Source organism: Aedes albopictus, chromosome 3 (genome assembly GCF_035046485.1).
Source record: "Aedes albopictus strain Foshan chromosome 3, AalbF5, whole genome shotgun sequence".
In the NCBI taxonomy this organism is placed as follows: domain Eukaryota; kingdom Metazoa; phylum Arthropoda; class Insecta; order Diptera; family Culicidae; genus Aedes; species Aedes albopictus.
The window spans coordinates 352,818,922-352,846,403 of NC_085138.1; the positions used below are offsets into that span (position 1 = coordinate 352,818,922).

At 38.7% G+C, this 27,482-nt stretch overlaps 1 protein-coding gene across 2 annotated transcripts in view; it reads right to left on the bottom strand.

The window, feature by feature from the left end:
- LOC109408799 (potassium voltage-gated channel subfamily KQT member 1-like) overlaps positions 1-27,482 on the bottom strand; it is a 551,459-nt gene that overhangs the window by 256,553 nt on the left and 267,424 nt on the right. For both annotated transcript variants that reach the window (XM_062855276.1, XM_062855275.1), the window contains exons 2-3: positions 14,077-14,400; positions 12,840-13,955 (exon numbers count right to left, since the gene is read on the bottom strand). In XM_062855276.1, the coding sequence (XP_062711260.1) occupies positions 12,840-13,843 (1,004 nt within the window). In that variant the 5' untranslated portion in view covers positions 13,844-13,955; positions 14,077-14,400. The remainder of the gene's footprint in view (positions 1-12,839; positions 13,956-14,076; positions 14,401-27,482) is intronic.

Consider the following 27,482-nt stretch of genomic DNA (forward strand, 5'->3'; position numbering starts at 1 on the left):
CTCTCTAGCAGATACCATGAAGGTTGGGCGGTTGCCTATGTTAAGTAATGCAAGATCTGTACTACTTAAGTACTCCATCAAACTGGAGCCTCTCAAGTTAATGTCTGAGCTGCCCCAGATGATATGGTGAGCATTAGCATCACTGCCAACAATTGGCGGAAGGCCTTTTGAAGTGCAGTATGCGATGACTTGTTTGAAAGCATCCGTAGGGGATGGTTCATCATGCGGTAAATACACAGAACAATAGACGTATTTCCTGTTGAGGTTTCCAACAGATACATCAATTGTGATAGCACATACATCTCTGGTGGTTAGTTCAGAGATGAGTGTAGCAACTATTGCGTTGTTGACAAGCACACAGGCTCGAGGCATGACACGCGAGTTTGCCATTTCATGTTTACTGAAAGTGGCAAACACCGGGTTCACAAGGTTTCCTAGATAGAAATTTCCCTTACGAAAGTAAGGTTCTTGTACCAAGGCCACTTGGGCTGTACCATTTTGCATAAGTCGGCAAAGATTGATCGTTGTTGTTCTTTTATGCTGAAGATTGATCTGAGCTATCTTAACCGTAGCCACTACCCAAACTAGGTAAGATTAAACTCTTCGCAACAACAGCACAACAAAGAACAGCAACAATAAAACCAAATCGGTATCGATTGGAAAACGCCAAAGGCGAGGATACACAGAATACACTGTGTAAATCGCATAATGCGAAACCATATAGGTGAAAATTTAAACTAATTAACAACATCTTCATAATCCCGCCCTTATTTAGCCTCAAGTGAGACTAAAGAAGGGCAGCTGATTGTCTCGGAGAAACACAAGGTCCACTGCACCATTGCTCCGGTTAGCGCAGTAAGGGCTACATACTGTGGAGGGCGCCCTGGTACTCCACAGGCTCCGTTAGCGGTTAGGTTTTTATTAGACCCCCCTAGCCATTCATTCCTAGGCACGGTAAGCATAAAGCCGCATCACACCATGAATTAGGGGTCACCTGTTGGTGGATTCTTACCACCGGAACAGGCGGTCCGTAGTGTTATTCTTAGCCAATTGAGACAATCGCTACCGACACTACACAGCTATCTAGGCTGATCGAGAAAAGAAGTTAATATTGATGATCAACTTCATACGGACTCGAACAGCCGAGTGAGTGAGTTTCCCCAGAGTTTCCTTTATAATTTTTTAGACGCTTTTTGAGTCCTGAGAAGGATTATTCTCGAGTCCTGAAAAGGACTCTGCTCGAGTTCTGAGCAGGACACTTATCGAGTCCTGAGAAGAACATTTCTCCAGTCCTGAAAAGGAGTCTTCTCGAGTCCTGAGAAGGAGTATTATCGTGTCCTGAAAAAGACTCTTCTCGAGTTCTGAGAGGGACACTTCTTGAGTCCTGAGAAGGACTCTTCTCGAGTCCTGAAAAAGACTCTTCTCGAGTCCTGAGAAGAACATTTCTCGAGCCCTTAGATGGAGCCTTCTCTAGTCCTGAGAAGGAATCTTCTCGAGTCCGTAAAGGACTCTTTTTGATTCCTGAGCAGAGCTCTTCTCGAGTTCTGAGGAAAACTGATGATGACTTTTCTCGAGTCCTGAGAAGGGCTCTTCTAAAGTCCTGAAAAAACTCTTCTCGAGTCCCGAAAAGGATTATTCGCGAGTCCTGAGAATGATTCTTCTCGAGTCCTTAAAAGGATTCTTCTTGAGTCCTGAGAAGGACTCTTCTCGAGTCCTGACAAGGACTCTTCTCGTGTCCTGAAAAAGACTCTTCTCGATTCCTGAGAAGGACGCATTTCGAGTCCTTAGAAGGAGTTCTCTCGAGTCCTGAGAAGGACTCTTCTCAAGTCCTGAGAAGAACTCTTCTGGAGTCCTGAGAAGAACTTTTCTCGAGTCTTGAGAAGGACTCTTCTCGTGCCCTAAGCAGGACTCATCTCGAGTAAGCAGGACTCTTCTCGAGTCCTGAGAATGACTCTTATCAAGTCCTGAGAATGACTCTTCTCGAGACCTGAGAAGGGCTATTCTCGAGTCTTGAGAAGCACTCTTCTCGAGTCATGAGAAGGACTCTAATCAAGTCCTGAGAAGGGCTCTTCTTGAGTCGTGAGAGGACTGTGCTCGAGTCATGAGATTACTGTGCTCGAGTCATGAGAGGACTCTTTTCGTGTCCTAAAAGAACTCTTCTCGAGTCCGTAAAGGATTCTTCTCGAGTCCTGAGAATGACTCTGCTCGAGTCCTGATAATGACTCTTCTCGAGTCCTGAGAAGGACTCTTCTCGAGTCCTGAGAAGGACTCTTCTCGAGTCCTGAGAAGGACTCTTCTCGAGTCCTGAGAAGGACTCTTCTCGAGTCCTGAGAAGGACTCTTCTCGAGTCCTGAGAAGGACTTTTCTCGAGTCCTGAGAAGGACTTTTCTCGAGTCCTGAGAAGGACTCTTCTCAAGTCTTGAGAAGGGCTCTTCTCGAGTCCTGAAAACAACACTTCTCGAGTCCTGAAAAGGACTCTTCTCGAGTCCTAGGAAGAACTCTTCTGGAGTCCTGAGAAGAACTTTTCTCGAGTCTTGAGAAGGACTCTTCTCGAGTCCTGAGAAGGACTCTTCTCAAGTCTTGAGAAGGGCTCTTCTCGAGTCCTGAAAACAACACTTCTCGAGTCCTGAAAAGGATTCTTCTCGAGTCCTAAGAAGAACTCTTCTGGAGTCCTGAGAAGAACTTTTTTCGAGTCTTGAGAAGGACTCTTCTCGAGTCCTGAGAAGGACTTTTCTTGAGTCCTGAGCAGACTCTCGCCGTGTCTTGAGAGGACTTTTTTCTAGTCCCGAGGAGGGCTTTTTTCGAGTCCTGAGGAGATCTCTACTCGAGTCCTAAGTAGGGTTCTTCCCGAGTCTTGAGGAGGACTCTTCTAGAGTCTTGACTACTGAGGAGAAGTCTTGAGGAGGATTCTTATGGAGAGTCCTGAAGCCCTGCTTCAGAGTCCTGAAATGAGACTCGTCAATCGAATGCTGAAGCAGAACTCATCTGTAAAGTCCAAAAGCTGAATTTTTTCACAAAGTTTTAACATTATTTCAGAAATACGACTACTAAAGTATTGAAAAAATCCTCCAAGAATTCTTATAATAATAATCCAAGAAATTCTTTTAAGAATTCTGCCATGAGTTTCCCAATAAACTTCTTGAGGTACACTTTCAAGAATTTCTTTAGATAGTTTTAAGAAATTCGGACTAATTTTCGGAAACTACTTCGCAGAAAAGCAGTTTTTCCTATGATTTGAATGCGCTTAATGCATCATGCACGAACCAGTCTAACGCGTGCATCGACCGTGACGTGACGTTGATGACGTTCGATCATGACACGCCGTGATGGGTATTGCTTCGGATTGATTTTGACGTGGAGCAGACAGATTCGGTAGGTAGTAGCCAGCTCGTTCATCACTCGTTCAGCAGACGATTCGACGGCGCGGTGGCTGCCATACCAATTTACTTATTCATTGTTTCGGGAGGAGGTGTTAGGTATTGAGGGTCCACGATTGTGAACCTTTTTTTTTGACGAACCCAATGCCTGAAGGTAACACGTTATGGAGGTGTTAGGAGGGGTGTCAGTTTGATGAATTTGTGGGAAATGGAATGGGAACGATGTAAAAGGGAAATTGATTTCGTTCGTGTCGGATGTTATTAGAAAGTGGACTGGTGTGGATTATTCATGAGTCTACAGAAGTAGAACAAACAACGTTTTCTACGGATTCACGGAGTGGATTATTTTCGGTGTGTAACCGTGTGTTACATAATTAGAAGATTTTTAATATGTGCTATTTTTGTTTGGATACTGTCACGTCTCTTAGGTTAGTAGGTGTTGGGTTAGTAGGGTTAATTAAATTAAAATATGATAAAATTGTATGTTTGTTAGTAGGGTTAGTCATTTTAAAATTTAAATATGTTAAAACATTACAAAGGTATAGAGTGGGGACAAGTGGAGGACATATTACAAATTCAGAGTGGGTACAACTGCACATATCCTAGCGGGCGTAGAAGTACACAAAAGGGGTGGTGACAATAACCGTCTCAATAAAGAGGGATTGTAAGGATTGAGGCGCAAAGAAAATTCGCCATCCCTCAGAAAAGTTCTGGCGTTCGTGTGCTTCGGATCGTAAATATCAAAACTGAAAAGTAAAAGTGTCCTTAAGTCCTAGTGAAGTGAGTGGTAACTTTATTTGGGTGAATCAGCAATAGTTCAATCAGGTATGCTGAAACTAATACAGTGGCCTAAAACTAACTTAAGTCTACAGTAAAACTAATGACTAGTGACGTGAATGTAGTACGGTTATGTAAAAATCTATCCCCATTACCCTCACAGGACCTTTTGTAGTACCTTACGGTACACCACCACCATTTTGAACGCCAACGTAGAGTTGGCCAAGCACACGGGTCGGCCTAGTGATTGATTGTCCATTGATTTTCCACGAAACAAAAACTACAAAAATGCTCAAACTATACCCCGTCTAAAGGCGGGATTGGGTATGAGAGGGTTAAGGACGATTCTTCTCTAGTTGTGGAGAGAACTCTTCTCGAGTTCTGAGAAGGTCTTTTCAAGACCTAAGTATGACGCTTCTAGAGTCATTAGGAGGACCTTTCTCGAATTCTCAGGAGGAATTTTCTCGGGTTTTGAAAAGGTCTCTTTGAGTCCTGAGGAGGACGTTTCTAGAGTTCTGACGTGGAGCTTTCCCAAATCCTGATGAAGACTTTTCTCAAGTCCTGAAGCGGACTATTCTCAAGCCTGTCGTAGGACTCTCCTCCTCTTTTGTTTTTTATTCGAAACGTCATTCGAGAAATCCCTAATAAAATTCTCAATTTCAAAATTTTCTGGTAATTTCTATAGAAATTTCAAAGGCCAATATTTTACCAGGACATTTCTTAAGATTTTTCCGATAGTTTTTTTTCAGAATTTTTTCAATTAATTATGTTTTAGGAATTTCTCCTTAAGAATAGCCCTTTTGATTTTTTTCAAGAGTTTCTTTGGGAATTCGTTCAGGAATTCTCCCGAAAATTCGTCAGGCAATTCCTTCACAAAGTTCTCCGGCATTTTTAAAGAAATTCAGGAATTCAACAATACAATATGTAATTGAACCGGCAATTTTTCAAGAAACTTTTCTGAAAATTTCCTTAAAAATAGCTTTGCTAATTCCCTTAATAAGTTAGGAGTTGCTGGAGGAACGCTTCATGAATATTCTGGATTAATTTCTGGAGATAACCTTGAAAGCATTTCCAAAAAAACTGGCCAAGAAATTACTTAAGGAGATGTTTGAAAGAAGTTTCAGGTCTTTTGATTAAGGAAATTCCGAAGAAAGAAATTTTCGGAGAAAAAGCAATAGATTTCAGAAGATATTTCTCCAGGAGCACCCGAAGAAAACTTCTCAAGGAATTTGCTGAATAAATTGCTGAAACAAAATTTATATGATGCCCAAAGTACTAGAGAAACTCCCGAAGAAAGTGCCGGAGTAATTTACTTACTTATTTTCGGAAGAATTCTCGAAGAAATTACCAGCGAATCCGACGGCACATCTTTGAGAAACTCGTTCAAGCACTAAAAAAGAAAAGGAAACTGAACCGTCTTCGACCGGAGGTTGCACAGACTGAACGATCTTCAACATAACACAACGTTCAACACTCGATAAACCCAGTGGAAAATAATGCACGTCAGGAACTTTTGTAGAAATAACCAGAGAATTGCGTGAAGAATATTAGAATAAATTGCTGAGGTTTTCATAAAAAAAAAACTTTGCTAGGGTAATTTCTTAAGTAACTTCCAAAGCGCAATCCGAAGCAGATTCCGAAAAAAGTCTAAAAGAAGGATCCGAAGCATTTCAAAACTAGTTTTCAGAGAAATTTACAAGCAAATTGACGAAGAAGTTTCTGAATTGAAACTACTATCGGAGAAGTTTCTTAAGAGGTTAAGAGGAAGGTTTTTTGTACCTCAAAACAAGTCCTGAAGGCGAAAATTCGAAAATTCTTGTCAGAAAAATTTCGGTTAGTATGGCCATATGATGAGCTTCTACAATTATTGCGAGAGGAATATTTGGAATATGTCTAAAGAAAATATCTGGAGAAATTCGTAAAAAAATCAAAATAAATCTTGAAAAAACCGTTATCCGGATGGAATATTGAAAATAAATTGCCAAGAATTACCAGATCAAGGACTGTGGAGGAATTTCTTAAAAAAAGACGAAAAAAATACCTAAAGAAACTAATAGAAGAGTCCCTGAAACAGTTAACTGAGACTGAAGATTTCTGACATAAATGTCAGTTAAAAAATAAATTAATAAAGGTAATTCACTTTGGGGATTCTAAGACAACTTCTCTTTAAAATTCTTTGGCATTTGCTCTGCCTCTTTGTTGATGATTTTCTGTAAACTTTTTCGACAATTCCTTCTTTGGAAATGATATGGGAATATCTTTGGCGATCGTATTTGGAGTTTCTCCGGATATTCCTTCAGGAATTCCTTTGAACATTCTTTCGAGAACTACACCAGACCATTTTTTCATGATTTCATCATCATTTTTGAGAAATTTTCTAAACATTTCTTTAAAGAATTTCTTCGAAAACTCCTTAAGGGTTTATTTTAAAATTTCCTGAAGAAATTATCCAGAATTTTCTTTAGTAATTTCTTAGATACATGTTTACATGAGTTTTTCAAATTATTCAGAATTTTCTCTGACATTGTTTTTAGAATTTTCCGGCCATTCTGTCAAGGATTTTGCCTGTACTCTCTTTAGGACTTTTCGTAATTGTTCTAAGGATTTCTTCGGAAATTCTTCATTGCATTTTTCTGAAAATAAGTATTCTGGATTTCCGAAACGTATTCCGGAATTTTTCTCGGATTTGTTTCGGATAACTCCTTTACGAACTTTTCCGAAAATTCAACTTGCGGTTCTTTCGAAATTTTCGTTACCAACTCTCCTGGTTCTTTTTGAAACCGTCTGAAAAATTTGTAAACTCAAATTATAACCTCTTAAGAAATTTATAGAGAAATTCTACAGAAAATTGCTTCAGAAATTCTTTTGACCTTTTATTTTGAAAATTTTACGGCAATTTATTAATATCTTTAATGGCATTTTGGAATATTTTCGGGAATGGCTGGCAAAATTGCTTCTTTTGTAGCAATCCTTCCAAGAAATCCCTAAGCAATTGCTGAAGAAATTCCTAAAAGAATTGTCGGAGGAATTGCTTATGAAAGCTTTGGATGAGTTCCTAAAGGAATTGTAAAAGAGCTCTTATAGAAATTGCCGCAGTTATTTCTGAAGAAATTACTGATAGTATTTCTTTAGCTATTGGATGAAGAATTCCCAAGGTAACTTTATATGGATATTACCTATATAGAAATATCACTGGGAATCGTGATCAGAGTTTCTCCGAATATTCATTTACGAATTTCATTGAAAATTTCCTTGAGCACTACTCCTACCATATTTTCATTATTTCATCTGGGTGTCTGTTGAAAACCTTTTTCGGTGTTTTTTTTAAGAATTTCTCCAAAAACTCCCTAAGAATTCATTTTGAAGTTTCCCAATTTTTTTCTGCAAATATTTCGTCAGTCATTTCTCAGATATTTTTTTAGGATTTCTTCAAATTATTCAGAATTTTCTCCCACATTATTTATAGAATTTCCCAGTCATTCTTTCAAGAGTTTCTCATGTACTTTCATCAGGACTCTTTACGTTTTTAAGATTTCTTAAGAAATTATTCCACACATTTTTTTTTGGAAAATAACTAAAATATTGTTCCAGTTTTTTTCTTGGAAATTCTTCAGACAATTTCTTTGCGAACTTTTCGGACAATTCTTTTTACAGTTCCTGATATTTTTTGTGATTTTTGTGATCTAACAAATTTGTGAACTGAAGAAAGTCAACAGGAAATTTTTACGAAATTATTTTGGCAATTCCTATGGGAATGCCTTCGGCAAATTTAGATTTAATTTTGACAAATTACAATTTGAAAATTCTTCCAGATTCTTTTAGGTGGCGCTGTTCATAAACTAGACTCAATTTTGGCCATCTCTGACACCCCTTCCCCATTCAAAATTTGTATGGAGCGTAGACTTTAGCCAGAATCCTCATCCCCCTAAGAGTTTACGTAGTTTATGGACAAGCCCTAATTTCTTTTATTTTTGTAACGGAGTTCCTACGACCTACAGTAATTCAGGAACTCCAATTTTCTCCAGCTATTCTTCTAGAAATTCCTTTAGAAATTTTACAAGTAATTTCATACACTTGTTTTCCAAGAACTGGTTTAGACATTAGACAAGTCCTATGCCATGCTAGTTTCTCAAGTACCGAAAGCGCGATGAAAAAGTGAAAAAGGTCTTCAGATTATGCGTCTTAACAAGCATTTATCATAGTATTGTTCCTAAGTTCAGTGGTTCCCAAGCTGGAGTCACGGGTCATGAAGATTTCGCAAGAAATGAAAGTCCGAAGAGAAGATCTGAATGCTTTTTGGAATTTATATCTCAAGAAGGACTAACTATAATAAAGTGATGTTGTGTAGCTAAGAGGTTTCCAATCTGGGGTTACGGGCCATGCTAATTTCTCAAGAATCTAGAGTGCCATGAGAAAGTAAAAATGATTTTCAGATTCTGCGTCTCAAGAAGCAATTATTACAATATAGTGGCATTGCAAAACTCAGTGGTTCTCAAGCTGGGGTCACAGGCCATGCTGGTTTCGCAAGCACCGAAAGTCTGAGAAGAAGGTGTGAATATTTTAAAGATTCTGCATATCAAGTAGCACTTAAGTACAATATGGTGGTGTTGTCAGCATAAGAGATTTCCAATCTGGGGTCACGTTCCAAGCAGCTTTTTCAAGAATCTTAAGTACGATGACACAGTGAAAATGTTTTTTTTCAGATTATGGATTCAGTGGTTCCCAAACTGGGGTCACGGGCCATTGTAATTTCTCAGCCGAAAGTCCTTGGGATTGACTCCCTTGAAGTCCCCGAGACCCCCTTAAACGCCTCTGAGGCTTCTTGGGACCCCCTGAGAGCCCCTGAAACCACATGAGACCTCCTGAAAGTCCAGAGAAATAATGTCATATCGTTCTCACTCTTTCGGATCTTGAGAAATTCGCGTGATCCGCTACCATATATTGAGAACCACTGATATTTGAAACACATCTATATTGAAGGTACTCCTTCTCCGGAAAGCATGTTTCACTTCTTCCTAGTACTAGTTCCTAGTACCTAGTACGTGAATCGAAAATATATTTTCATTTCATGCTCAAATTTATAGTTTTTGAGAATTTTGCGTGGCCCGTGATCATGAATTGAAAGCCACTGATCTTTGAAATGTAGTTGAGATGAACAATCTGAAAAACTTTTGCACTAATTTCTAGTGCTTCCGGTGCCTAACAAATTGCCGTGGCCCGTGACGTTATATTGGGCCACTGGCGGTGTACGCAGAATATGGCACCGCAAGCGAAAAATAGGCAACAAAGAAGGCACGGCAACAACGCTTTGTTTTTTCGTTAGCAGATAATGACAAAATCACTCCCGAGTTTGTTCACAACAAAAACGGTGGGAATATTTTGTCTCGTTCTATTCACATCGTGATTTTCGCATTGTTTTACAACTGAAACTCGACTCTGAGGATGACAAAAGTCTTAATTCGTCCAAAAGCTCATGAATTCGATGATGTGGGTTGATGATGGGATGATGTTACCAACATGCACCGCTTAGGACAAAGCGTTTGTTTTTCGGCGTGATCCGTTTTTCGTACCCTGGCCACTGGCCTATATTCAAGTAAGTTGATTGAAAATCGTAAAATCCGATAACCATTTTCATTGCGTCGTCACACTTGCGTTTGTTGAGATACTCACGTGGACCTTGGCCATAGATTGGGAACCAGTAATTTGTTCAACATATCTATATTTAAAATACTAATCCTTGAGATGATCAACCCGAAAAACAGTTGGACTTCTTCCTAGCTTTTTCGTTTCTTGAGAAATTCTTCTGGCCCGTGACCCCAGATTGGGAACCACTGATCTTTGCCATACAACTACATTGTGAAAAGTACTCCCTGAAGTGCAGAAAGCAAAGCAAAGCAAAGATAACCGTACACATCGTAGTTGCTACTCCGTGATTGACCAGAACAATCGAAGTTGCACAGAGATCCAATGAATGGTGCTTGGGACTAGCTACACACTCTCAATGCGCACAATTCGAGAGTTCAATATTTTAAAGTCAATAAAGTCAGAGTTGTCTTGGGAAGGAGTATTTGTTAGTAGGGTAGGATAAGGCAAGGATCTTGGAGCCACCTTTGGTAGGTGATATGATCCACTAGTTATATGATAATACACGACACGGTCTTCATCCCGATTATGATTTATCTGGTCGCGATAGTAACCGTGAAACCCGACTTTGCCACGAAAGTTATCGCGCTCTTCTGATTCCGCATTCAATATTCGCGACCCCATCTCCCTACCGAGAAAACCGACCGACTTACGAAAATAGCCGCGCGTTTCTCACAGTATTGAACTTTAAGTATACGGTGAATATACTTTCAAGCTTAGATAGCTTTTTCGAATTATTTATTTTACTAAGAGTAGTTCCATGTGTTATCAGTGATCGACAGCCGTTGAGGTAATTATGCCAATTATTTATAATTTTCTCAATGATTTAGGTGAACTGCAATTATTTTCTTCTAACATTTTTATTGCTTCAATATTAGGCCAGCACCAGAGCTACAAGATTAATTTGCAGATATTACAGACTCCAGGAGCCCTCATGGAAAAGCATTGGCGAAATTACCCCAACTCTTCAGTGAAGTCAATTTCGATCTTCACCAGCTCATTTTGAAACAAAAAAAAAAGATTTACACACTAATTTCCAAATAGCGCTCCCCCCAAATTACCCGTTTTGAGCGCAAATTGGTGCTTTAGTGTACCATTATGAATTTCTCTGGCAACCTCTGACAGGAAATTCTTCCAGAACTTTCTTCAAGAAATTCTCCAGATATTGCTGAAAATAATTCTTAAAGATTTGCCGGGGGAATTTATTTTCAAAACTTCGGATGAGTTCCAGTGAAATTGTTAGGGAATTGTTCAATAAATTGTCGGAGTTATTTAAAAAAAAAGTTGCAGAAAGAATCTCTTAAGGCGTAATTGGGTGCATTTCCTCTTCTTAGTGCTTGTTTTTCAATTAAATAACGGAGCAACATTTTTGAAATATGATTCCATACATATTTAGAGGAGGGATTAAGGTATCTCCTGATTTTTTTCATATAAATTGGAAGAGTTACTAAACAATTTTCCAGATGAATGTCCAAAGCAATTGTCGGAACAATTTCACAGTCATTTGAGAAAATGGAAATTCTAAACAAAATTAATGAAATTTGAAACAAAGTTTCAAGAAAAGAGAACCTCCTAATAAAAAACAAACACATTTTTATACAAACTCAAAATACTTAATCAAATTCTTGGAAGAATTTCTGAAAGAAATTCCGGGGAAGTTTCTGTGAAAAACATCGGAGAAATTAACAAAGGAATTACTGAAGAAAATTTATCTTCTCTTAAAATGCTATTTTACTACTACTTCACATACACTGGACACATAATCGTTGAAAAGTAAAACAATATATTCTTGTAAAGACATTATGGAGAGGAAGAAAAGGAGCGTTAGGGGGGGGGGGTGAGCATTGGATTCAGGTTGGTTTTTTGCTCCACGGAATCGTTATCTACAGGGGATAGACAAAATGATCGGGACAGGCAAAATTTTCACTTTCCAAAAAATGTTCAATTAGCTGTAACTTTTCGAAAAGTGCACCAATTTTTTTTAAATTTTTACTGTAAGTTCCTCAACTAGTTGTGTATCAGTGGACAAAATTTGGAAAAGATAGGACAATTCTTCACGAAGTTATAAAGATTTTTGAAAAAGGTCAAATTATTCGATAGCTAACTTTGAGCTGTTATATCTCCGGATTCAATGAACCGAATGCCATGAAATTTTGACCATTTCTGACTTATATAATGAGCTATGAAAAACCATTGACTTAACTTGATATTCTTAACACGGAAGAAAATTATAACGATTCGATTATTTTTCTAATAAAATACCAAATTATCCAAAACATCATCATCGTTTCAAAATTCAAGAAGCAAATTATAGTTCATTTAGTTTCTCTCTAATTGACTTATATATAAATGCGTTTTTAAGAAAAGTAACAACATAACCGCCAATAAATTAATAAAGTAATGGTATGCATATTAAAAATAGACCAATTTACTAAAAAATCGTGAAAAAAATAAAATCGCTATAACTTTTTCGCTTGTTAAAAATTTCAAGTTAAGTCAAATGTTTTCCAGAGTTCATTATATAAGTCCTGAATGGTCAAAATTTCATTGCAATCGGTTCATTGAATCCGGAGATATAACAGCTCAAAGTTGGCTATCGGATAATTTTAACTTTTTCAAAAATCTTTATAACTTCGTGAAGAATTGTCCGATTTTTTCCAAATTTTGTCCACTGATACACAACTAGTTGAAGAACTTACAGTAAAAATTTGAGAATATTTGATGCACTTTTCGAAAAGTTACAGTTAGTTGAACATTTTTTGGAAAGTGAAAATTTTGCCTGTCCCGATCATTTTGTCTATCCCCTGTATTCTGTGGCAAAGTTGGTTAACGTTCCTTGTCTAAAGAATTAGCAAGATGTTGGTTCAAATCCCACCAGTTTGTTTTTGTCATTTTCCATCTCAATTTGTCAATTTTTCAACACACTTGTGTCTATAAACCTCAGGCTTAACGTATAAAGTTGTTGACAATTGTGATATTTTTTTTTTATCAGGTTCAGATTACATAAATTCAAGAAAATTTCCTATAAAATATGGTACTTACACAGAAAAATGATATATAAAACACAGCCACCCGACCGGATGCTCGAGGAACACGTAGAACCGCTCCTGCACGGTTTTGCCCCTGCGATGATGGAAAACATATTTGGCTTTGAACGCTTGATCGATCGGCAGTGCTATCGGGTAGTACGGATCGGGGACGCCGATCTTCTGCGCGATCGCTCCCGTCTCGTCGCCGACCACGTCGCACGGATCGTCGTCCCCCGGGAGCACATCGCACGGATCATCCCCGGTCGTCACCCCGTCCAGGATGTCCGCGTTCGAGCGGGACCGCGATCGGCTCCGGTTCTTCCGCCGCATCGGAGTCGGCACCCGCCGATGGTGCGGCTCGAAGCGGCCGGTTTTCCCGGTCCGGAAGCGCCGCAGAAATTTCAACGCACGCGGCGAGGAAGACGGTGGTTCCGCCGCCGCGTTGGCAGCGTTCAGCTCGGTAGTCTCGATCGCCGACTCCAGGTCGTCGATAAGGTCGTCCTCCGAGCCGCGTAAGGCCTGATAGCCGGCGGCGCAAGGACTCGGCGACTGGGTGGTGGCCGTCCCGGTGCCGCCGGTGTTGATTCCGGTCCCAAGCCCATTGCTGCCGGCGCTCGGACTAGCGGAGATTGTCTGGCCACCGATACTGCTGCTACCGAGCAGGTTCGTCGTCTCCTTGACCGGAGATTTGAGCACACTAAGCACCAGGTCGTCACACGCAACGCCTCCAAACTGGTGACCGCCGCTGCCGCGATCATCGCCGAACGATCGCGAGTTTGACGCTTGCATATGAAGGTTGCTGACCTGGTGGATGTTACCATAGGAATAGTGACGCGGTTTACTGTATTGCTGATGTTGTTGTTGTTGCTGTTGCTGGTGTTGTTGGTGCAGCACTAGTTGCTGCTGTTGCTGCTTCGCTTCCTGTTGCAGCCTTAAGTTCCGTGACTGACGAAAGAGATTCTCCTGCTCGCCTCTGTTCATTGTTATTGTGGTTGCACCGAGCACAACCGACAACATTTGATCCCGGATGCCGGCTAGTTACGCGAAAACTGCTGCCTCCCGTTGATCGTTGTTGCTTCGGTAGCCGAGGTCTGTTTCTCCATCGTCTTTTACCGCGTCGTTGACTCAACTGTAGTGTTAGAGAAAGTGCTTAGCAAAAGGTCATCAACGTATTTTATATCAGTTCTTGAGTTCAAATCATTCAGAACTCTCAACTTCTGAATGATCTGAATTCCAGAAATTTCCCTCACCAAATTACGTTGACCACTTTTCGGTATGTACATTCTCTTACACCGCGTCCGATCCGCACTTTTTCTTCACCCGGTACAAGGTTACGGGTCCACTGCCCCCAGACCACTCCGCCGCGCACAACTCGATTATCCAGTAGTTCCGCGGAAGCACCACCTTCAATGTCAGCATTTTTCCAACTCCTTATCTTGGCGGTGGCGAACGCAACGCAAAATGTTTTCCTATTTTTCTTTCATCTACGTTGAGCACACGCTGACGCACACACAAACACTTCTATTCCTTCGGATTCCAAGGACGGCGCTGCTCCTCTTGGTGGGTGAAGTAACCTGTTTTTACGAGATAATTAAAAAAGTGTTAACCAAATTAAATCTTGTCACTGCTGAGGGTAAAAGTACGCTTTTTGCTTCGCCTTCGCGTCGACTGGTTGGATGGTTGGATCTTAGAATAAGACGTGGGCAGTCGAAGTCGTTGTCGTCTGGGTTGGTCACCGGCTTTGCCGGAATGGGAAAAGTTGGCTAGACGACGACAGGAGACGGAGGATATGCCTCACTCTGGATGGTGGAATCAATTTTAATCTTCAGATAGTAGTAGAAGTTATGCCAAATGGAATTCATGGTGGTGATTTTAAAAGGATAAATTTCGCTTAACTTGGATGGCATAAAACACGTGTAGATTAGATTAGATGGTGAAACTCATCCCAGCATTAAATTCATTTTGAATTCAGCGATAGTATCAACTTACATAATGAAGGTGCTATATGGGTCTTTCTCAGGACTTGGAAGCCCCATTCTTCACAACTTTTGCGTCATAGATACACAAATGCAGTGTCTCACATTTCTATTGGATTGGATTTCTATTAGAATCAGTAAAATTCACTCTATTTTAAGAAAAAAAAATCTTACACCTTTATCATCGTGCATTGTTTATAAACAGTTTTGGACTGTTTTTTTTTTTTTGGACTGTTTAAGAACTACCCGTTTTTCGACACACTAAACAAGACACACCTCCCCCCCCCCTAGTAACATTTTTTATTGTATATAGACTACACTGCCGTAATTCTGCAAAGTGACGTAAGCGCCATTCAAAATGTCGATATTTTTTGGTATATGATATATAATATCGGGTGTAAAAAATAATACTGTATTATGCCCGCCATATTTGAATGCAAGATCTAGTCGTAACATATCATCTATGGAAAGAAACTTAAAGGATAAGCAAGAGTTTTATGCATAATAACCAAAAAATGGGCCAAAACTATCAATGTCGCTTACGTCACTTTGCAGAATTACGGCAGTACAGGGGCAATTCTGGAATCAGAGAAGGAATGTCGGAGGAATTCCTGAAGGGATCCTTGGACTCCTGCAAAAGTTATTGCACAAATTCTTGCTGAGATTTATGCAGAGATTTGTTCAACATTGTTTGCTATTATTCCTTTATGGATTTCTTTAAATTTTCCTAGTAAATTCTGTTGGAAATCCACTTGAGATATCTTCAAGAATTCTGGTTGGGATTGCTCCAGAAATGCTGATAAGATTTATTCAGAAGTTGGTGAGCTCCCAAGAGCAATTGTTGTTGTTGTTGTTGTTGTTATTTATTTATGCAATTCAGTGTCATAATTTATATTTTATACTACTCATTTCAGTATCATAATGACCAACTTTTCCGTACCGGTTCATAATACAACTGAAATGAGTTGCATAATGAAAAATAGTAACATTATGTTCATAATGCAACTCATTTGAGTTGCATTATGAACATTATGCAACTCAAATGAGTTGCATTATGAAAAAATCATTGCATAAAATTTTGTATGGAACTCGTTGCAAAACTCGATTATTTCAGCACTCTTCGTATTTATCCAACTCGGCAAGCCTCGTTGGATAAATGTACGACTCGTGCTGAAAAAATCAACTTTTTGCAACTCGTCACATAAATAACTATTAACTCATAATTTTGAAAAAGGGAAAAGCCCCTTTGAGTGATTTACTTGCATTACGAAATCGTTCTCAAAGAGGCATAACACCTCTTTATCTTTTCAAAAAAAAAAAAACAATAATTACAAAAACAAAACTTAATGCTAAAGGCTCATCCCAAGAGCAATTACTGGAAATATCCCAGCCAGCTGGTAATGATTGAGAAACTCAAGCATGAATTCCTGAAGAAATCATAGTATGAATTTCTGAAGGGATCTAAGCAGGAATTCCTACTGATACTAGAGAGACTCTTGAAGGAATCCTTGAACAAACCTCTGAGACAATCCCTGCCAGAAATTTTTTTATCGGAGTGCCTGATGAAATTCAATGACACATATTGCCCATTTTACTGGCACTTTACCAGATTTGCTGGTATTTCTGAAACATACTGGAAAAACTTGTAATTAGAAGGCACGAAATGTTGCTAATTGACAAATTGAGAAATGAAATTTGTTAAAAAAATCGCATTCTGGTGGGATTCGAACCCACGACTCCGTATTCGCTAAACCGGCGTTTTAACCAACTAACCCACAGAACAGGTAAAAGAGATGAGGGATGAGTTTGTGAAATAGGAGTGTTCACGGTGCGGCTTCGGAGTCAGTTTGGTTTTCTATTCCGCAGAACCATTACCTGTTATGTGACTTAGTTGGTTAAAGCGCCGGTCTAGCGAATACGGAGTCGTGGGTTCGAATCCCAGCAGAACGCGATTTTTTCTACAAATTTCACCTCTCAATTTGTCAATTAGCAACATTTCGTGCCTTCTAATTACAAGTTTTTCCTGATGGAATTCTTTAGAAATTTCTTCTAGGATTACTTAAGGTGAATATATAACGAAGCCACACCCCAAATTTTCAAGAGCACAAATCTGAGGAACCAAAAGACGGATTGCGCTGAAAAGTCGATCAACTTTTCACCGCAAAGCAACCCTCGGTTCTTCAGATTTGTGCTTTTAAAAATTCGAAGTGTGGCTTCGTTATATATCCACCTTAAGGACAGACTTGTTTGAATCCCAACATGGCCGCCACAATGGCCGACTTTGGCACCTACTCACGATTTTGAGAGCACAAATCTCTTCGTAAACAAAACCAGCGCACCTGATCTTCTTATTTTAAGCTTGTTACGAGTGAGCAAGAACAGAATAATGAAATGCACTGTTGTGTAAAGCTCGCTTCTTGAGATTTGTGCGTTTGAAGTTCTGATGCACTGTTGAAGCGGGATTTCAAGACGTTTGTCCTTAAGAGATTTCTCCAAGGATACCTCTAAAAATTCATTCTGAGAATTTTTCAGATAGTCTTGTTGGAGTTCATCCTGTTATTGATTCATTGATTTCTCAAATTTTTTCTCAAACAATTCATCCCTACATTTTTTTTTCAAAAAACCCCACCATAATTCTCCATTGACTATCGATAAACTGTAACGACCGACGCGCGACCATCTTTCGAATAGTGGAGGGTGTAGGTACCTTCTTTGCGGTGTTGTTTACGGTGAAGCAACACCGCGAAAAAGGTACCTGTGCTCTCCAACATTCGATAAATGGTAGCGCGTCGATCGTTCAACGCTAGCGATTTTGCGGTGGGGTGATGACGTTTAGAGGCGAATAGATTCTTTCACCAATTGCTTTCGGAATTTCTTCAGGAATTCCCGCTTATATTTTCCAGAAGCTCCTGATGGGATTTCTACTGAAATCCGCGGAGGTTTTTTGTCAGGAATTTCCCTAGGAATTCCTTTAAGGACATACTTGTTGGAATCCAAAAATGGCCGCCACAATGGCCGAGTTTGGCACCTATTCACGATTTCGAGCGCACAGATCTCTTCGTAAATAAAACCAGCACACCTGATCTTCTTATTTGAAGCTTATTACAAGTGAGTAAGAGAAGAATAATAAAATGCACTGTTGTTTGAAGCTTACTTCCAGGGATTTGTGCGTCTGAAGTTCTGATGCACTGTTAAACCGGGATTTCAAGACGTTTGTTCTTAAAAATGCCCGCTGAAATTCCTGCATAAGTTTCATCTGCGATTTTCTAAAGGATTCCTCTAGAAATTCCTCTTAGAATTTCCCCATGAATGTCTGCAGGGATTTCTCCAGAAATATCTTCTTTGAGTCCTTTACGGGTTCTTACAGAATTCCATGAGAAGTTTGTCTTGGGGTTCCTTTGGATATTTAACCAAAGATTCTTCAAGTAATTCCTCTGGGATTACCTCTGGAAATTCATGGTTTTCATCTTGATGGGATCCATGGATTTTTTTTTCAGAAGATCCTCCCAGGATTTTTGGGAGCTTCTATTGGGACTGCTACTGTGATTCATCCAGACATTTCTGGTTAAAATCTTCCAGGATTTCTTCTGGGTTCCCAAAAAAAATCTTGTGGGACTCTCTAGTCTAGAGGAATGAATGAATACATAACAAATCAGGTCAAGAATTCGTGAAAAAGTCTTAGTAGGAATTCCTGAAGGATCTATGCAGTCATTTCTACATGTGCTCCAAGAAGAGTTGCTAAAGGAATCCTTGTAAACATCTCTGAAGGAATCATAAGACCGATGTCTGCAAAAACATCCTGGAAATCCTGGAGGAACCTCAGGAGGATTTTTTTGAGAAATTCCTGCAGGTATGCCTGGGGGAATTCCAAGAGGAATTGCTGGAGAAATCTTTGGAAAAAAAATCTTTATGTAATTCCTCCAGGAATACTTTTTGGAATTCTTCTAGAAGTTCCTTCTGGGACTCCTCTGGGAATCGCTCCTATGATTTCTTTAGAGATTTCAAGAGTTCCTCTTGGAATACTTTCAAGCATTATTGCTTGGATTCTATTAGGATTTATCGAGAAATGTTTGCTGAAAAAAAACGGGTGAATTTTTGGAGGAATCCGTGGATTACGGTTTAAATTGCTGGAGTTATCAAATCAAGAACACTCGAATCTTATTAATAATCCCTGAGGAATTTTTAGACGAATCCTGCAGGGGCCCATGGGAGATTCTCTGAAGGAACTTAAGTGGAAAATCCAAGAGGAATTTCTGGAAGAATCCTTCAAAAATCCCTGTTCTTGGGGGAACTTCCAGCATACTCCCTGAAGAAATTCCTGGAGAAATGCCCAATGAAATTCCTCCAGAAAATATTGCTGTGGTTTATTCTTATACAAATCCGTTGAGTTTACGCAGAGGGGTGTCCAGTTAGCCCTCTAATTAATAACTGTGGAAGTGCTCAAAAGAACACTAAGTTGGAGAGAGGCAGGCCAAGTCCCAGTTGGGACGTAGAGCCATAAAGAAGAAGAAGTTTACGTAGAATGACAAGCGTTTTAGTACGATTGTGCTGACTCAGGCTCAGACTCACTCTCATACAAACACACGTATAACTTTGATCTAATTGAAATTAAAATCATCGTCACAAAAACATAATCAGTTAATCACCCATGGTTTAATTATAACATTATGTTTTGCAAGCCAATGAATAGCTGGCTAAAGCGAACAAAGGTCAAACAGGAGAAAAAAATATGTGAGCGCCATGAGTGAGCCATTAGCAATCTACAGAGTATTTCAACTAATATATTTAGATTCAGAACCAATATAGTGTGTATTGAAACCACAGGGCATGCAGCAAGACTCCACCGTAGTCGAGATTGACAACCCTCCCCAAAAATGTAACAACCGACAGACGAGGAAACGACTAGAATAAGTAATTAAAACAGAAAGCCATTGAAGATAAAATGAATTACTACCTTTTCTCATGAAAAATTGTGAATTACCTAATCTATATACATAAAAATGCAGTGGCATACGTGGGACCGCTCATAACTCACGAATGGAACGTCGGATTGGGGTCGTCTTTGTTTTGTTCTGTTAGTTTTCACCCAAGGAAGGTTTATGAGGCAAAAAACATGGACAAATAGAGAGTTTTTGCAAATCGGGTTTTCATACATTTTGAACGGGGACTTGGGTTTGGCTAGGGACTTGAAACGTCAAAAAACGCAGTAGGCAAGACAAAGTTTGCCGGGTTCAGCTAGTCTATCTATCTATATCTATATCTATCTATATAAACAGCTTTGGCGACGACTGTTTGGTAGACTTTTTGGGTATTTTTGTGGCGTTTCAGTCTTTTCGGGGATCAAAAACAACTATATGTTTTCTATTTCCAACGTTTCGATCCTTATTGGATCTTCTTCAGGGAATCTGTAATTTTATTGGACGTTTACATTGGTTTTTAACACATTACGCAACACTTAACACGTACCGAATAAGTTGTTGTTTCTTCGTCTAGTAGTTGTTTTTTGAAACATTTGAACTGTCATTCCTTGTTTTTGCTATAAGAAGTTATTGTTAATTAAGGAATACCTAATTGTCACTTACTACTTACAAATTTGTCCGTTTTTTGGAACCGGAAAAACCTTCAAATTTCGAAAAACTGATTTGGTAGTCTGAACCCGGACCGCAATCCACTACTTTTGCGTATAGTTTTCAAAATGACAGTTTAAAGTTCGTTCTATTCGTGTGTTGTATGGTCGGTTATAATTGTGTCAGTGTGGTTGGTTCGTGTTATGTTTACATTGGTTCTGTTTTGGTTATTCGTTCTCGTTCTTTTTAGGTTTGTTATAGAGTGGAGTAGACCAGCGTAGACTACGTTCAGATTGTCTGTGTCAGTACGTTTGTTTACCGTGTGTGGCGTGTTGTATATGTAACAGCTTTCCAAGATGGGAAGATTTGATGGTTTTTGTGTCCTATCTAATATCTTTACATCGTCTAGTCTGAATACATGGTCATTTTCTGCTGCGTGGTCTACTAGCGCTGTCTTTTCTCTAATACTAATGATCGCTGCGTCCGAATTGGTGTGTCCTGCTTCTCTTAGTGTCGTCAGTCTGCGTACATTTGAGCGATGTCCCGATATGCGTGTTTTCAGCTTCGTCGTTGTCATTCCAATGTAGCAGCCATCACAGTTGTTGCAGTCGATCTTGTATATTACATTACTTTGGTCGTCATTATCTGTCTTGTTCTTAATTGGTGGTAGTATTGCGCCAATCGTGTTTGTTGTTTTGGTGGCTATTCGTGTAGGATATTCCCTTCTCAGTGTTTTTATTATCTGTTGTGAGAGTCCTTCGATATTGGTGAGCGAACGAAAAACGGTATGTGTTAAGTGTTGCGTAATGTGTTAAAAACCAATGTAAACGTCCAATAAAATTACAGATTCCCTGAAGAAGATCCAATAAGGATCGAAACGTTGGAAATAGAAAACATATAGTTGTTTTTGATCCCCGAAAAGACTGAAACGCCACAAAAATACCCAAAAAGTCTATCTATATATATATAAATGAGTTTGACTTTCCTTTGAGGCAACAAAAGTCACGAACGGCTGAACCGATCAGAATGTATCTTGCATGGTTAAATTCGTATTCATGGTGGCTGTGTTTATATGTAAAAAAAGTTGCGAAATGAACTAAAAATGTAAGAAAATAGACAAAATGCTGATTTTTTATGACCTGGGAAGGAAATCAGCACGATCGAATTAAAACCAATCTAGAGTGCGGTGCTATTTTGAGCTCAACAGTTGTCAAACCACCACAAGAAGGCAAGACAAAGTTTGCCGGGACAGCTAGTCTATATATATAAAAATAAGATTGAAGTCCCTTTGAGGCAACAAAACTCACGAATGGCTGAACCGATCAGGATGACTCTTGCATGGTTAGATTCGCATTTATGGTGGCTGTGTTTATATGTAAAAAAAGTTAGGAAAATGAACTCAAATGTAAGAAAATGCAAAAGACAAAATGCTCATTTTTCATGAGCTGGGAAGAAAATCAACACGATCGAAACGAAACCAATCTAGAGTGCGGTGCTGGAATGACATTAACAATTATCAAACCAACATAATTTGGCAAGACAAAGTTTGCCGGGACAGCTAGTATCTATATATATAAATGAGTTGAGGGTTCCTTTGAGGCAACAAAACTCACGAACGGCTGAACCGATCGGGATGACCCTTGCATGGTTAGATTCGTATTCATTGTGGCTGTGTTTATATGTACAGAAAGTTACGAAAATCAACTAGAAAAGTAGCAACATTGATAAAGTACTGATTTTCCATGAGCTAGGAAGAAAATCAACACGACCGAAATTAATTTAATCTAGAGTGCGGTGCTATTTTGAGCTCAACAGTAGTCAAACCACCACAAGACAACAAGACAAAGTTTGCCGGGACAGCTAGTTTCCTATAAATTTTCTGATACCTAATTGAAATTGTAGTAAAATGTAAGCAAAAAGCGATAAATTTGGATATAAACTAATGAAATGAAATAGAATACTGTTGGATTATTCAGGTTGATAGGTCGACGATTTGTATCGCACGTTGCTGCCGCGGATGCACATTTTTGGAAGAAGCAAAAACTAAATCTGTAAGCTTTCAACTTTATTTCTATTCTCTCATATTCTAAAATAACAAAATCTTTTTAGTTTGAGCTGTTTTCATACGCCGAGCTGCTACAAAAATCAAGTTCTTCTGCCTTTTGTCCGAATAGTGTGCATACAAAAAGGTAATGTTACCAGCTGATCTCATGGGCGTTTAAAGGGGGTTTGATGATCTTCTCAGAGGACCTCAGGGGGTTCAAGGGGATCTCAGAGGCGCTTCCAGGAGTCTCAGAGGGTTTCAGGGGAGTTGCAGTGGGTCGCAGGAGCGTTTCAGGGGATACCGGGAGGACTCGAGGGTATTTAATGGTGTTTCAATAGGTATCGAGGGCATCTCAAGCAGTCTCAAGGGGTTTCCGGGGTGTTCCAGAGGGTCTCAGGGGAGTTTCAGGTCACAGGGGCGTCAAAGATCTAAGGGAGTTTCAAGGGGGTACCTGGAGGTCTCGAGAGCATTTTAGGTGGGTGTCCAGAGAATTTTGGAGGATTTTCAACGACTGTTGAAGGCGTTACAGGTGCATTTCCAGTTGTTCCGGAGGCCTTCAAGATGTGTTAAATGGGAACTGAGGGGGATTTAGGGGGGTTTCTGAGGCATTTAAGGATTTTGTGCAGGTTTTAGAGGCGTTACATGTGCGTTTTCGGTGGTTCCGGAGAGCCTCAGGTGCGTTACTCGCTGAATCCTCCAGTGGCCCTCCTGTGACGCCCCTTGAAGCCCAAAGCCATTCCCTTTTCGGAAAATCACTTTAACCCTCTAATACCCAATCCCGCCTTTAGACGGGGTATAGTTTGAGCATTTTTGTAATTTTTGTTTCGTGGAAAATCATTTTTTTCATATTTTTGGCTGATATTTAGGACTGTTCTGTATATCTCAAAATGGTTTTTGGTGTATTTTAAGGACAAGGTATTTGGAGTACATTGCTCAAAATTTCTAGAGCACCGTTTTTTAGAACCGTTGAACGGATTTGGATGAAAATGCATCATGCTGTTGACAACCACTGAACAATTAGCGTGATGCATTTTCATCTAAATCCGTTCAACGGTTCTGAAAAACGGTGCTCTAGAAATTTTGAGCAATGTACTCCAAATACCTTGTCCTTAAAGCGTATTTACATTTTTAAAAAATCATTGAAAAATTGATGTTTTAGTCACCTTTTAGAAGTCATTGTTTATTTTGTATTGAATCGCTACAATTAACATATTTTAAATTTTTCCCAAATCATTCTATCCTTGTTTAATAGTTTAAGGGAATCGAATACACTCTTAAATTATTTTCCCTCAAATTACACGGAAAATAAAATTTTCTGCGAAAAAAATTTAAAATAATAATATTCCAACAATAATCATAAAATCTCAAAATGTTTTCATCCCAAAAAATCCGTTCCACAAATTGGCTTCCAGGAAAAATATAAAAGTGTGGGGATGTTCAAAAATAAAAATTAGAAAAATCAAAAACTGAAATTCACGAAATCGAGAATTAAAAAGAATCATCTTCCAAAACATGTTTAATTCGATTTTAGATGACGAAAAATGATATTTAGATCAAAATCAAAAATTTGGGTATTAGAGGGTTAATGCAAAGGTTACACAGCGTTTGGTCTGTCTCAAGAGCAAACTTATGTGTCTCTCACAGATTTTGGGCTGCTGAATCCGAATCCGGGCTCAGATTTGTTCCAGCACGTCACAATTTTGAGCTATACCTCAATTTATAGGGCAAAATATGCGATTTTGGGCTTTTTCGGCTGCAAGTCATTAAGCATGGAAATTTTTTTTAAGCAATCAAAAGGTAAATTAGTCAATTTACATCTAAATTAACGACTCATGCAAAGTATTTCGTTTCACGAAATCGAATTTGATAGTTTTAAGCGATTGATGGTAGGTACGATATTTCCCATAAAAGTCACCCTTCAAAAGTTGCATGCAAGTTTACATACTAATACACGCTATGTCCAAAGGGAAGTATTATGAAAATCGAATGTACCTCAAATGTTATTCCCTAGGATCGTAGGTTTCGACCTCTAGTTTCAGAATCTGTGCGGTTTAAAATATTTCATCTTGGGTTTTTGGATATTTTTGAATTTTTCCCTATTTTCCCATACAAATGTCGAAAAAAGTCATTTTAAGGTGAATTTCATTCCATATAAAAATGTATGGGAAAAAACCCAAGATAGATTATTTTAAAACGCATATATTCTGAATCTAGAGGTCCAAAAATGAGATTCTAGCGAAAAAATTTTGAGGTACATTCACTTTTTATAAAACTTCCTTTTGGACATAGCGTGTAACATAAATCTATCGAATTTGATTTGGTAAAACGAAATATTTTGCATGAGCCTCATAAGTTTGCTCTTGAGACAAAACAAAAATGTTGCGCTGTGTTATCAATCATCTTCCCAAACCGAAGGTTGCCATCTTTGGATATCGGATTTAAGCCTAAGTCGTGGATCGTAACTTAACAGTTGGGAGCCACTGAAATTTGTTCCACTTTGGTTTCATTGGTGGTTGTGATCCTCGGAACACACAATCCCAAAATCACCACTTCCTGACACTTTCAGTTCTTTGGTCTCATTCGCATGTCGCGTTCATAGTTTTCGGTACCACTGGGATTTAATTGGGTTGACTAAATTTATTAATCCACTACATTTTTTCCATGTTCGAAAAATGTAACAGTCACCCATACATATTTCTTTCGGTCAGGCGTGAATGTTTTTGATTGCATGATAGTCAAAATCATAAACGCATGACTGTCGTGTTAACTACAGTTTTTGACAGTATATTTGGGATTTCTGGATTCAGGGGGGTCCTTGGAGCCTCAGGGAGTCTCATTTATACTATCGAAATGCCCTGAAATCCCCGTAATCCCTTTGAAATGCTCCTAAATGCGATAACACTCCTCATAATCTTTCATAAAATCCCTTGGAACCCCTTCAAACCCCCTGAAATCTCCATAATCTCGATGAAATTACCTCCTGAAACTCATCTGAAAACTCCTTGAAACGCCCCTGAAATGCTTGAACCGTTCCTGAAACCCTCTGAAACTCTTCGTTATCCCTCTGAAATGCCGTGAAACGTCGAAGGTCCTTAGGCTTTAGACCCCCGTGAATCGCATTTAAGTGATAGTAACAGTTCTGATTTGCTGAAAATAATCACTTAACTTTGACTTACTCCTCAAAGATTAAACACATGTTATCAAAGTTCTGAGTGTAAATTTTAGAAAAAAAAAATCTAATTTTTGCGCAAATAAATTCTTCTCCAGGATGCTCTTAATATAGGTAAATGAATGTTTTCAACAAAATATTCAATGCATAAAAGCGCAAATTTTAAAAATCAAGAAGACCAATTTTGAGGAACCCTTTTTGTTGATAGTGAAGCACGATGACGTAAATTAAAAAAAAAAGAATTTAATAAACATTGAATATTTATAAAGAGTATCAGTTCGAAGAAAGAAAGTGTTTTTGGATAGATCATTTTATAAATGTTGAAGATTTGTCTATCGAAAATAAGAAATAAGAATTTTTCAAGTCGGTGTTGGGACTTTTTTTTATTACCGTACAGGTTTGGGCTAAAGGGTCTAAGATTTTCATGAAACTTTAACCATAGGCAGGGCTCTTAGAAATATGAATACAAAAAATGAGAAAAATTCAGAGTCACCTATTTTTCCGGAAAACTCAAGTGGATTTTTTTTTGTTTTCTTCTGACACTACTTACTTGAAAAATCATAACTGAAGGACGATGCATCGTAGAAACAAAGTTTTTTTTTATGAAAATAAAAGAAAATTTTCTCAAAAATCTAAAAAAATATGAACCAGAAAAATTATTCCACAAAATTTTCCATCGTTGAGAAAATTCATGAAGAAAATATAATCTTATCTAATCTAATCTAACACAAACGTAGCCAGTACAAGAAAGCATCCTGGAAAATAATTGGGTTAGATTACGCCCAATTATTTTTCTTGTCAATATTGTGGCTTGCAGCATATCAGAGAGATGACACAAGCTTCAAAGCGGTCAGGCCTACTACGTTGTGTTTACCGCAAAGATGATTCTTTGAAATGCTTCGAAGTCATGTCACGAAAACATCGAAACACTTCTCGAATCTACAGGGAAGGAAGGATGCGTGGACATACCGTACCAAACGCTTCAAAATTCACAAGGTAAATGGATATTTCGATGCGTTAAAATAGAAGTTAAAATGTAATGAAACATGGAGCAATCTCACCCAATTTTGCCGCCAAGATGATCTTCTCAGGCCCAGGAATTTTCGTCTCGTTATGCCGTCCTGGTTCATATTTTCAATTATATCCAGAACGTCAAGTTCAAATTTCTTTCCTCGGTACAGCAGAGATTTGAACATTAGTGCACGCGGTAGGCGACACGACGAACAGCGAAAAACTAAATCTAATTCAGTTGGTGCGCACTAAATCTGTCATTACTTTCCTTACTTCCTCTTACTTTGAGTAGTATTGAAGTAACCGAAATAAGTCAATTGAAGTCAATTATGATAAAGTCATACGGTCAATAATCCAAAAAAAATAAAGCTTCGCAGATTAGTTCTCTATGAGAACTTCCACAGTTATTAACTGAGATTTTCTTCTGTCAATGATTATTTTGGATGTGTATATAGTAGACCTCTTCATAAAAAACAAATTTCCTAGAATTCAACCAGTCACCCCCACATCTGAATTCTAATACTAAAACAAACTTCTGGTCAAATTTTCAGCTAAATTGGTGAATATTTCGGGGTGCCTCAAGTCAAAAATGTGTTTTTTGGTCATTTTTTCTAATGCCCATGAAGTCTGGAAGCCATATAAAATATCGCGGTCGCCAGTAAATGAAAGATTTTTTCATTCTTTACAACTTTTGTGAACATTATGTGCTGATCGGAGAATGTTTTGATCATATTCATTCGATTTTCAGTCATGCAAGTACCCTAAAAAGTTACATTTTTAACTGTTTTTGTTACACGATCCTGGACCAGAATACACTTTATTATTGTTGAACTGACAGATGTCATCTTTGACTTCCCCCAGTAGTGTTTCTTGGTCCTCAATGCGCTGT